The sequence below is a fragment of the Centroberyx gerrardi genome, chromosome 12, assembly GCF_048128805.1.
Source record: "Centroberyx gerrardi isolate f3 chromosome 12, fCenGer3.hap1.cur.20231027, whole genome shotgun sequence".
Taxonomy (NCBI): domain Eukaryota; kingdom Metazoa; phylum Chordata; class Actinopteri; order Beryciformes; family Berycidae; genus Centroberyx; species Centroberyx gerrardi.
In genome coordinates, this window is record NC_136008.1 from 15,266,385 (window position 1) to 15,278,946 (window position 12,562).

Below are 12,562 nucleotides of genomic sequence, written 5' to 3' on the forward strand. Positions count from 1 at the left end.
CTCAGTCAGACCGGCTATTAAAGCCCAGCCTGGGTGGCACTGAAGACAAACTCAAGACAGTTTCTCTCTTTCTTACATAGTACGTCATACATTTCATACCCCTTTACATTTACTTCCACTCTGTTTGAATAAGACATGTGCAGCTGAAGATCTCATAACACATGCACACACACAGACACAAATGTACCCCCCTCCCTCAACACACACACACACACACTTCACTCCAGCAGTTGTTGAATGACAGGTATAAGATGTCAGGATGGTGTGCACACAGGATGCAGGCACGGCTGCGAGCGTCGCTGCTGCCGACAGCCCCAACGGTTGACATAGTAAATCAATCCTGATGGGGGAGGAGGGGCGGGGGGGGGGGGGGGGGGGAGCGGGAGAGGGGGGGGGTCCTGTGAGACTGAGCCGGCCTCTGTCAGACACACTCAGCCAGCCAGAGAGAGACTGTCGACGGGTGGGAGAACACTCGCCGGGAAGCGCTCACACGGAGATTGAGTTACCACGGAATTAGATCAGGGCTGTGGGAAACAGCACCTCCTAAACACACACACACACTCTCACTCACACACACATAAACACATGCAGACGCACCAGCACACACTCGGGCGCACTCTCGCACACACAGAGTCACCAAGGGAAACCTAAGGGAAGATTGAGGAAGGCAGCTGGGCACACGCCAGTTTCAAACAAATGCTTGCTTATACCTCTTAGCTTCCTGGCACTGGTTTGAGAGCAGTTTCTTCAAATCGGTGCTGAGTTGGGCCCGTGGTCAACAGGCAGTTTGGCATGCTCTTCAATTCATTAAATGTAAAGGTACTTCACCATCAAAATGCATAGAGAAGCATGACAATCATAGACAAATGAGCTCAAACCAAACAAGCTCAAACAGAAGAGGAAATATAACCTCATAAATCAAGTAAAATACCACCAAATAGCAGCACAATTCTGTCCTAACTAAGGCGTTCACATCCACCTCCACCAAAAATCAACTGATGTTGCGTGAGAATACGGAATGGAGGTGGTCAAAATGTTGTGATGCCACAGGAGATATGTGGGGGTTTTGTGGTATCTGAGAGGAAAAAAAAAATCACAATTATGTTTAATGAGCCAGAGGAATGTCAGCGCTAATGCGAAAGACCTTGACAGTTAGGTGTGAGGAGAGTGGTTTGTGTCTGCGTAATGGAGACCACATGAACCCGCCTGTCCCCACAGAGGCGGTGGCACTGTAGAACCCCATTATCTTAATAGCACCATAAACAATACTGAAGCGATCCAAAATATACTCAGGCTGTCAGTCAGGCAGCGAGTCAGGGAAAGGCCATGTATGGTTTAGTCTGGGCTAAAGGGCAAGGAGAGGGCTCACACCGGCCTGCCTCTGCACTCTGTCCCACCACAGGCTTTCTGCAGTGAGGAGCAACACAGACGCCTGCATGGAGGATACTGTCCAGGGAGGGAGCATGCAGGCTTTGGGTGTTTTTCAGCACTAGATTATTCACATGTTAAGGTCTATAAATCAGCCGCATGGGAGCAGAGTGTGGAAATGCATGAACTGGGTGAAAGCGGGCAGGACTTAGTGAAAGCGTGTGTTGCGGAGAGGGGAGGGGATCTATTCTGTGCAGATATATGTGCGGAGACTTACATGTATGCGTGTATATATGTGTGTCTGCGTGTCAGGGACGGTGTGAAGGTTCATCCACGCTGTATCAAGTGAATGACTGAAGCTTGCACATTGTATCTGTCATCACCCGAAAGCCCTCTGACATTCTGGGAACAGTGTGCGTTGGCCCGCAGTTGCTCCCCGGAATCAAGCTCTCATCCCCGCTTGTCTCGCTCCCAGCGCACCGAGTTAACAACTGACCTGATGGACAGAGCAGAGAAACAGCTGCTCCTCTACAAGGTACTGGAATGGGGGACAGCGGGGGGTCACGGTCCCGCTGATGGCCTTTCCAGACGTGTCATACACACGGAGTTAATGCAGGAATTAACCCGGTCTGCAGTCCCGTCGTTTCCCAGACTTCTCATCTGTGGCAGGGATGAAAAAACTGACATTTAAGACATGATAAAAAAAGTCGACGTATTTTGAGGTCACATACTCTGTAAAAATATTTGGCTTGTATTTGCATGAATGTATAGGCAAAAATATCTATCTGTCATGCCTCTCTCTCTCTCTCTCTCTGTGTGTGTGTGCATCTCTTTCTCCCTGATATTCCCCAGAAAAACCACCCAGGAGGGATTAGTTACACAGTAGAACACAAACATTGAAAGTTCCCGTGTTTTATATAGTTTGCCCTCTGACCCAAGCGTATTAGTGGGGTCAGAATGATCACACCTTCTGCAGACCACCCTTGCTCCCCTTCCATCATCCGATGAGCGAGGCGCAACTCTTTTTTTTTTTTGCGATAACTTATGGCTCAGTAGATTTGTGTGTTGATTTTAATGTAGCTCATAACCGAAGCATTCATCTGTGGTTACACGGACCTCGGGCCTCTCAAAACATTTCTTTTTCTCATTCCCACTCCACAGCAGAGTGTGGTTGGCTGTTATTACCCATAGTGGATGAATGATTCCCTGGGAAGGTCTCCCTGCGCCAGTCAGTTGACCTGTTTGCAGTGACTATGGAGGGTGGGGGGGGGTTTCCTAGGAGAGCCTGGCAACGCTGACTGACTAATGCTGGGCCTCCCGGCTGATCAATGCTGTTGTTGAGACACACAGCTGACAGCAGACAATGAACAACACACTCTGCTAATAGGCCATGTGTCCAGCACAACACTGAATAAGAGGGCTCCCGCTCTAATGGTCCCTGTTCCTCATGGACTGGGGACTCAACGGGGAAACTGGGGACCTGAGGCCAGGAGTCTACCGGTCAATCTGTGATGTCAGCCACAGCACAAAGGAGCTACTTCAACACACAAGGACACATTATGGATGTCAGTCGTCTTGTGATAGGAGTAAATGTTTTAAATACATAATTCTTCATAACTCATGAATCTAACATGTTTTGAATCACTTCACAGATACCTACATTAGAGCTTCACTCTTTGAGACATTAGGCATGTTCATTGATTTAAAAAAAACAAAAACATGTCACTCAAATGCCAGCTTGACTTTAATAGGCTTAGTCTTTTCAAGGACCGCCTACATCATTCCTCGGGCCCCGCCTCCCCTCTGCATGGTGTGAAAATAATAACAGGAGAAGCAGATCTGACGTTTAAACTGTTGCTCAGACCCGCCGCTGTCACTGCGCCTCTGGAGCTTACGCTGAAAGGACTATCTTGACCGTTCGTGCGCTGGGAAGCAAAATGAAACGAAGCCACAATTATAGTTCATCCGATAGCGACCTGGACGACAATGTTGAGGTGGAGAAAGATAGTGGAGACGAAAATGGGTAAGTTAAATATCCTACACATGTTAATTCTGTGTTAAATCTTGTTTTTAAATTATTTTTTTGTAATTCACTGGCAGCAATATTTCTTCTTTTTTTTCACTTGTTGGATTGTATTGTTGATTAACCAAACAGAAATATAGGCCTATGTGTAGTTTAAATAAAATATAATTCTCTCAGAATTTATGAAAACAAGAATTGTTTGTTTATCTTCATTCAGTCAACTTGATTCTCCTCACGACTCGATGTCACCCTCCACAACCACTCAAGTTCAAGCTAGGAAACGGCGCAGAGGGGTAAGTAAACCTATTATCTGTGGTGCGCAATTGCGCACGGATGTTTAGTACATCCTGCTGTTTTCATAGCACCTGTGACCTGAATAACGTCGCTTCTTTCCCCCATTTATAGATTATAGAGAAACGGCGACGTGACCGCATCAACAACAGCCTGTCAGAGCTGAGAAGATTGGTGCCAAGTGCTTTTGAGAAACAGGTATGTTTATTATGCTTCCAGTAATCATGCGTAATCGGCACTTTCTCGTCTGCCTAACTGCTACAATTTTGTTAGATGGTCGCCTGATTTGGAAAGTACTAATATGGAAAGTGACATTGTTCTATCCAATCTGTCTCTTCTCAGGGATCAGCTAAATTGGAAAAGGCAGAAATATTGCAGATGACTGTGGACCATCTGAAGATGCTTCATGCTTCTGGTGGCAAAGGTAACTGACTTATTCTTGTACTATAGCTGACATGTTCTAATTCATAATCACAGGATATGCTATACATTGCATTTTTTCCTAACTCTGACCCTGCTTCCTTCCCTGACAGGTTACTTTGAGGCTCACGCTCTGGCCAAGGATTACCGCAGCCTGGGCTTCAGGGAGTGTCTGGCAGAGACGGCTCGCTACCTGAGTATCATAGAAGGCCGGGACAGTGCAGACCCCCTCCGGGTGCGCTTGGTCTCCCACCTCAGCAACTACGCCTCTCAGAGGGAGGTGCACACTGGACTCGGACACTTAGCCTGGGGCTCTGCCTATGGGACTGCCCCCGCCCATCTAGCCCACCCCCTCCTCCTACAGCACCCTCAAGGCAGGACACCTGCATCCAGAAGCAGCAGTAGCCCACCCTCCTCCTCTTCCTCCTCCACGTCTTCCGCCTCCTCCACTGAGGCATCTGTGACATCCAGACTGAGTGTGATGCCCCCCGCGGAGTCCCTCAGGGTGCCTCCCAACGGCTCCCTGCCCCTCAGTCTGCCTGTGCCAACTTCCAAGCTCTCGCCGCCGCTCCTCTCATCCCTCTCCTCGCTTTCAGCCTTCCCCCTCTCCTTCGGTGCTTTCCCTCTGGTCTCCCCGACGGCCCTCAGCCCGGTGGGCCCCTCCTCCACCCTGTCAAAGCCTTACAGGCCTTGGGGCACAGAGATAGGAGCCTTCTGAAGCTCACAACTGGACTGAAGGCAACAGCTGAGCTGTGCCCAACCCCGCAGACTAGGCAGGACTACCTGGCTCATCTGTTTTTATAGCAATAAAAAAAAGAAAAATAGGGGAACAAAACAAACTGATTTTATTTTATTAAGTATAAAGAATGAGTGGGAGGGGTTGCTGAATTGCCTCCTTGTATGTCAGCACTCCTGTATCAAGCAAGGAATACTAAATCATTTTATGTTATTCATTAAAATTGATAACTTTTAAATGTAGCTAACATGCACTGTCTCCAGGCTGAGGAGTGATAAGATGTTTGGGCCATCAATAGATTTACTGTATACACCAAGTTAGAGATAATAAGGCATTTTGTAGACCAGTTTATGATACTGAAACTTCTACATTTGTAGAGCAGGGATGTCTGTATTTAACATAATGTAGTACTCATTAACTCGGTCTGCTAATTTAGTGGTATCAGAACTACATGGGAATTTTGGATATGCATCATATACTGTATGTGCCAACATTGAAAAACTAACTACTTGACAGTTGGACACTTGCATTCATTTATGTATTTGTAATATTTTTGTACCAATAAATTGAATTTAAAAGATATAAAATATGGATTTACACCAACATGTTTATTTCGACTTTTGGATTTTTTTGTTTGTTGTTCATAACATCTTATCTGATAAACCTTAGAAGCTGAGTGCATGACAGAGTATTTTCCCCGTTGTAATCCATTCAACATTCATGCTACACATTCCTGTACACACAGACCAGATTCTCTCCAAGTACAGATGATTGTATCTCCCCAAAGGAAGGAGCTATCTGCAGCTGCACTTTTGTAGCGATCCTTCAGCAGCTAATAATGAGCTAGCTTAATGACTCAGTTATTGACTGAAAGGCAATCCCTTTACTGTGTGCCAGGTAAGTAACCAAATCCGAGGGCATTGTTGCCCTCATGAATACCCAGGAAATCATTAAGAGGCAGAGGAAATCCTTTACAATGTTCCCCTGACCTCACTAGCATGGGTCGGTCTGAAACGGAGACAATAGTGTGAACAGGATGGGGAGATGGAGGAAAAGGGTAAGAAGTGGGCAGCACACAGACAGCTGGGCCAATAAATCACAGGTCAGCTCCAAGGTGTTGTTTTTGGCCTAATCTCTGTGACACAGATTTTCATAAATTGACTTACTGACTTAATTTTATTCATCCTCCTGTGGCTCATCAGGCTTCCATAAGAGGATCCCACTGTCAGTGATCTTGTGCCCTGTATGATTAAGCCTCATGGTCTTAATAACAAATTACATTTCTTGTCCCCCTTTATGACCTGAAATATCAATCAGTTTGAAGCCCAATATTTGTCCAATACATCTATATTTGACAACCTTCAAGAGCTGGTGTGTGATACAAACCCTCCTCCTTCTGTCTGGGTTGTTATTTCAATACCAGACCATAGAGCCTTCTTCCTCATGATAAAACATTAATACTCACATTATTCTGTCAGTTAGTATTAGTGAGATTAAGTTTCTTATTATTTGTATTTGCCACATTGTGAAGTTTTCGCCTCACTTTAGGAAGATGTAGGCTCCAGTTTAGCTTCTATGTGCCAAATAAATCTTTCACTGCCACCTACTGGAGAAACTTCACACTTTTTATTCTGCTTCTCCATGCCTGATGACTAACTCTAGGTTTATTTTCACATGTTTATTATATGTAGTCTGAACCCTTTAGGATCCCAAGAGATATATTGAATTATGCCAAAACATGAGAGGTTGATGTTCCAAATGAATTAGCATATACCATAGTATTTACATTACCACAGTAGATTGGAACAAGCCTGAATAAAAAACAAAATCAACTAGTGGAAGACCATACTTCTCAGAATGTGTAGGTAATTGGTTCTTTTATTTGGCAGTTTACATTTTTCCTCATCTTTTAGCACAGAAAAGTATTAGATGGTGCATGCCATGTTCACAGAACCCCAAACCTTTATTGAGCAAAGCTTTCACAGAGAAATATGGAAGATAAACACAGGCAGCAGAGGATGCAGGCAGATATCTGTGGTACTGTATATTAAAAAGAGACTAGTTCAGTGTGCTGAATGTAAAGCATCCTGCATCCATTCTCTATCTAACCCCCCCTAAAGAGAGAAGACGCTAGTGATGCCTCACCTTAAGTACGCATTCACACACACCCACACAGACATACTTTATGTTCACACTATCAATATCAAGGTGGGAGCAACAGCACATTCCACTGTCCAAGACACTATGTATGGTTCCAGTATGGTGTCATAACATTCAAGAGATTCATCTCCAAATACAGTGTACATAACAGAGCAATTGATTCAGCTAAAGATGGATTCATTAGGAAATGACATTGTCAGGGATAAGTAGGAATCTGCAAGTGTATAAACAGTTGCTCCCGATGGGCAAAGACATTCTTAATAACAATAAAGCACCTATCAAGTTCATTATCAAGCTCATTTCAGAGGAGGTGGACACTTTTGAATCTGTGGGTTTGGTATATTGTTAACATGAGTTCCAAGCGTGCGTGTCGAGAGTGAGTATGTTTGTGTGAGGAGATACAGATGGGATACGCTGATATCTCGAGGAGTCTGTAGTCTAGGTACACCAACCACCATTCTTCACAAAGACACAGAAACATCGTCATGACATCATCAGGAAACACCGCAAACGTCAGTCTAACAACCAACTCACAACACGGAAAGGCTTTCACAAGAAAATGATTGTAGAATCAAATTTCAAGAACCAAAACATTAATCGATAACAAAATGTTTTAAATTGTACAGTGCAGTACATGAGATTTGTATGCACTTCACCTGTCTACCATCAGATAGATAGATAGATAGATAGATGGATAGATGGATAGATGGATAGATAGATAGATCGATAGATAGATAGATAGATAGATAGATAGATAGATAAAAACAAAAGTATTTACAAAATAATAGCCATATTCTCATGTTTTCTCTAAAATCAAGAAATCCATTCAATTCTCAGAGGAGTGTTATCCATGTTTGTATCCACTGATAATACTGATAGAGGTGGTGAGCATAGTGGTGTGGGGTAGTGTGGTGTGATGGTGAGGTCCTCCGCCTCTCGGCCTCCAGGGTTGGGTGTCTGCTCTGGAGGGGGCGAGGGCGGGGCTAGGGAGGGGGCTGGATGGAGGGACGTAGATGGACCGTGGAAGTCAGGACTCGGTGTGGCTCATGCTGTCACCTCTTCCCTCAGCTCTTTGTTCCTGCGCACCCCGTCCGCATGTCTCTCCTGAAAACACCAGAACCGCCGGAGAGAGAAGAGAGTTTTAACAAAGCCACAGAATAAGCAGTTATCAGGACAACGCCTAATCTCTGACTGACACATCACAACTCTTACTTCAGAGGTGGACACTTTAATTCCGTTTTTTGACATTTTCGGAATTCTGCATTTCTCACCTTCTCTTGCAGACGCTCCATCATGGCCGCCATGTGGGCATCGCGGTTCTCCTTGATCTGGTCCATCTTCAGCTGGAGCTTCTCCTCGGCCATCTTGCTGAAGTTGCTGTTCTCTTCCATGGCCTTCAGCAGCACGTCCCTCTCATGCTCTCGCTTCTCTGCAAGGGCCCTCAGCACATGGGCCTCCTGGGACTGAAAACACAGATTCATTCAGGATGGGGTTTTTTTAACACCCAAAGCCATTTGCCACAGGTGAACTACTCACCCTCCTCCGATCCTCAGCAGCCTCCAGTTTCTTCTGGATGTCGTCCAGGGAGATATCCCTCTTAGGGGGCGAGGGCAGGCTGTGGGCTACATCTGATACTGGGGATAGAGGCTTAAGGATCACCTCAAAGGCCTGGCCAGAGGCTCGCTTGTTTATGGGCTTCACCTCCATGTCTGTAAATCAGACATGATAAAAAATTATTTTAAAAAAAACAACTCAAAAATAAAAGTTAAATAATGTATCAGTCTATTATTACTAATGCCTGTATTTAAACAGAAGATAAAGCTTCCATAGGGAGGAGTTTGTTCACTTGATCCAAAAGAAAAGCAAAGTAAGAGTTGATCCATACCTTCAAACTCACAGACTAGCTTGCGTGTCTCTGGGTAGAAGCAGGAGCAGATGAGGGAGAGAACAGACAGCTCCTTCATCTTCTCTTTGTATGCTGTGGAAATATAAACACACAATAGCTAGCATCCAGTAGTGTCCTTCTCAAAGCCACCCAGTAAAACAAAACTTGACAAATGATTCCCAATTAGTTCCCAGGTGAAGTTGACTAATCAGAAAACAAGACATTGCAAAGCTGCCACAAAAGATGAATGCATTGGGAATATTCCCAAATCAAGAGATTAAGAGTTAAAAAACACATTAACTCAATAACCCAATTCGCATCAGATGAGCATTTTGTTAATGATCTATTGAGTCTTTGAAATGTAAGTTCTATATTGCTTAATAATTTATTAGGCAAGAGTGATTGTGAAAACAGGACCATAAACTTCTTTAAAGGGAGGCATGAAACATGCCTTAATGGTACTTTAATGGATGTTGTTATAACAAAGACATTTGTCACTTTGTTGAGGTTCATTTCAATCAAGAAATTAGATTGCCTTGTCCGACTGCCCTAAGTCATCTGCATAATACGATCGAAGATCATGAGGGAAAACAGGCCTATGTTGCACTCCAGAGAAGTCATCCCATTTCCTGTTAAATTCTCAGTATCTGGACTCAACAAAAAGGATCACCTGTTTATCTGTCATATCTTTTCCCCGTTGTTGAGTGTTGCTGTCATAGCTGTCAAATCCAGTTGCAGTTTTGTTCATGATCTTGATTTTTTATTGTTTTGAGGTGAGACGTTTTTACAAGCTCCTTGGATCTTTTTTAATCTCACCTGCAAGGTCTTTCATTTTTTCCTCTGATCTTTGTGTTTTTGTCAGTGCCCAGCTGACTGGAGGAGAGAGGGAGCTCTCTGCTCAGAGAGGACTACAGATTGTCAGCACTGCTAAGCCTTCTGCTGCAAAGGCCAGTGTGTGAAGCGGCCCCTTGCTGCAGGGCTGGCCTGTCTCCCATGCTGCCATGCACCTGTCTGTTACTTCTCTGCCACCACACATGCCATAATGAAGCCTGGGATATCCACCATATTGTATTTTAGTGCAGTCAAATGAGGTGCTTATTTAAGACATCATTAATGTATTACATTTGTATACAAAAACTGAATAAACCCATGAAAACAAATAGCCTAAATGATTTCTTTGGCCTATATATGTCTATCAGAAGGAATGATTATGTATTGTATGCTATAATTTAGTTCTCATCTCACAATGCAACATTCACAGTGCTAATTGCTAATTGTTTCCGCTCGGTTATGATTGGGATCTGAGCCTTTTCACTTCATCTTTTCACTTCATCTTATTCCATTCAAATGTCAATGCTGTAATTTTTGCCAAATATATAGAGCTACATCTGCCACTAAACTGCGCCTGTGATGGAGCCTGGCACCCTTGGAGAATGGATGAGAAGAAATGAGGAAGCTGTAGACATTGGATGGAGGAACAACTCATAATAAATGAACCGATGAAGCAATGCTTTTTCAATCACGTTCAGGAGACCTGCACAGAAAACGTTTAATCCATCCGCCCATGTCGGCCTATACTTTAAGTAAAGCGGTGAGAGAGAAAAGTCAGAATGATAAAGCCCTATCAGGTCTGCTGTGGGCTAAATGGTTGGCAGCCCAGCGTCTTGGGTGGGGTCTTTCTGCATTATGCTGCATGTTGGGGCCGCCGCCGTATCATGAACCGCAGGTGCAGCGTTGTAAATAAAACAGACCAGGGCCAATCCATGTAATCATCAAATGTGACACAACGTGAGATCAAAGAAATGGTAAAATAACACAAAAACATAGGATGGGATAATGAAGCAGACATTTGGGTAGCCTAATGAGGAAGGATGGAAGGATGCTTGGCTATTAAGCAAAAAATTCCTGCTGTCATTACCAGCCTCTCCTGCCGAGACAATAGGCCTATAGCCGATAGAAACACATCAGAAGCAGATAGATCTTATTCGGAATAGTTTCCATTCAAGCCTTTCAGGAGAGAGAGCATTTCTCACTAGAGTCTTTATACCAGCACGTCCACCAGCCGGTAGGCTACACTGGGCCGACATGGGCTCTACAAAGACGATGCTGCTGCAGACACGCAGTCCATCCATCCATCCAAACATCCATCCATCCCTTACGATTTAACATGAATAATCTTAATATGCTTACCGGTTGCTGTTTTAGCCATGGCTGTTGTATTTCTCAGCAGAGGATGCTGCAGCTCTGGTCGGGTGGACGGTAATGCTGCTTAAGGCACTGAGTCAGCGAATAAGACCGGGCTGGGATCGGATGGGAGACGGGAGGTGGGCACGGGAGCGCGCAACCAGACCCTCCTCTGTCCTCTGACGCGCACCTTAAGCAGAACGATTTTCAGCATCCACCAATGATACTTAAAATATGCACTTACTGCACACTGAGACACAAGAAAGTAAAATAAAATAAAAAAAATCCTACAAAGTTTAGTAGGATAACATTTATAGCAAAACTATAAATATCGTGTTGCTACTATTGGTAAAAAAAAAATTACAATCCTGTAGGCCTTATCATACCATAAGAGATAAAGAACACCATAAGGTAACTATAAACTCATTGAGTAGCATACCACAGACACATTTTAAGTCCCTATAGGAACATTATAGGGCCATTTCAGGCCTGCGTGATTTTTTTCTTATCAAAAGGCAACATCACAGACTATGTGGTGTGGATTGTGACTATTGTCAAAACATGATGAGAAAGGGCAGTGGTTATGAATCCACCCAATTCCATCTGAGCATTTGTTGGGACAAATTATAGCTTACTCATTACTTACTCCTTACATAATGTGAAGGTGTGGAGCTTTAGAGCCATTAACATTCACTGTCTACAGTTTACCTTGCAACCTCTTGGATCTCAAAGCACATTTGTGGGAATTCAGGCTAGATGACTAATGCAGTGTTCAGCCCAGTCAAAAAAATCTTCAAACCATCACTGTATTCAAGTCCACAAACTGATATGATTCTAATCTAAGGAATGATGGTTGAGAGTCTCACACAAGTTTAGGGGAAGCACAATGAGGCAAGCATTTAGGCATTCATTTATTCCAGTATCAGCCAAATAGTCCAAAGAGGCCAATAGGCAATTATATATACTGTTATGCAAACGGTTGGATTTTGCTCTTGGGATCTCAAACAGACAAAATTTGTCTATAAAGTGTTTTTACAAAATTATCACAAGGTGCTTTACAGGGAAAACTACGGAGCCCCTAAAGTCCCGAAAGGTGATATTTTTTTATCTTGTGCACACAAGTTAATTATCTTGTGGGAACAAGTTATTATCTTGTGCGCACAAGAGAATTAACTTGTGCGCACAAGATTTTTTTAAAAAAAGGCACAAACAGCTCCATGAATAGCCTAATCATCAGAGCTGCAAGGTAGTCTTTCTCAGAAGAAAGTTTGAAAGTTTAAATCTCGTTGTATAGCCTAAGCATAGTTTTAATACTGATGTAAAAGTCAGTTAAAGGTGCAAAAAATGAAGAAGGTAAATGGGACTGTCCATAAGTCATCAATATTCATGGGTTTTGTGCAGTGAAAGCTGCTGCTGCTGCATAAGCTGCCCCTCTCTGGTGTCTTTTGGGGGAAAGTATGGCAATTTTCTATCTTGTATAAGCCTAACAGCTTAA

The 12,562-nt window shown here is 43.8% G+C and overlaps 2 protein-coding genes across 3 annotated transcripts; one reads left to right on the forward strand and one right to left on the reverse strand.

The window, feature by feature from the left end:
- Window positions 1-3,283: 3,283 nt before the first annotated feature.
- Window positions 3,284-5,390, forward strand: LOC139924745 (hairy/enhancer-of-split related with YRPW motif protein 1-like). Its single transcript, XM_071915882.2, has 5 exons — window positions 3,284-3,391; window positions 3,609-3,684; window positions 3,797-3,880; window positions 4,025-4,106; window positions 4,216-5,390. The coding sequence occupies exons 1-5, from the start codon at window positions 3,306-3,308 to the stop codon at window positions 4,818-4,820; spliced, it is 933 nt and encodes a 310-aa protein (XP_071771983.1). The 5' UTR covers window positions 3,284-3,305; the 3' UTR covers window positions 4,821-5,390.
- A 2,652-nt stretch (window positions 5,391-8,042) lies between these two features.
- Window positions 8,043-11,092, reverse strand: stmn2a (stathmin 2a). Of its 2 annotated transcripts, none has more exons than XM_071915838.1 (5): window positions 11,074-11,092; window positions 8,884-8,976; window positions 8,535-8,707; window positions 8,270-8,461; window positions 8,043-8,102 (listed from the first exon to the last, which is right to left on the reverse strand). In XM_071915838.1, the coding sequence occupies exons 1-5, from the start codon at window positions 11,090-11,092 to the stop codon at window positions 8,043-8,045; spliced, it is 537 nt and encodes a 178-aa protein (XP_071771939.1). The 2 variants fall into 2 exon arrangements, with proteins under 2 accessions (XP_071771939.1, XP_071771938.1); XM_071915837.1 differs by having other exon boundaries at window positions 8,845-8,976.
- Window positions 11,093-12,562: the final 1,470 nt, after the last annotated feature.

What these genes read in the sequence shown, in the direction of transcription:
- LOC139924745 (XM_071915882.2), top strand. Translation starts at nt 3,306, where the DNA reads ATGAAACGAAGCCACAATTATAGTTCATCCGATAGCGACCTGGACGAC. An exon ending in CTAGGAAACGGCGCAGAGGG is followed by an intron (nt 3,685 to 3,796) that starts GTAAGTAAACCT and finishes CCCCATTTATAG; the next exon opens with ATTATAGAGAAACGGCGACG. An exon ending in CAAGTGCTTTTGAGAAACAG is followed by an intron (nt 3,881 to 4,024) that starts GTATGTTTATTA and finishes GTCTCTTCTCAG; the next exon opens with GGATCAGCTAAATTGGAAAA.
- stmn2a (XM_071915837.1), bottom strand. An exon ending in TTGCTTTTCTTTTGGATCAA is followed by an intron (nt 8,708 to 8,844) that starts GTGAACAAACTC and finishes TCTGATTTACAG; the next exon opens with ACATGGAGGTGAAGCCCATA. An exon ending in CTGCTGAGGATCGGAGGAGG is followed by an intron (nt 8,462 to 8,534) that starts GTGAGTAGTTCA and finishes CTGTGTTTTCAG; the next exon opens with TCCCAGGAGGCCCATGTGCT.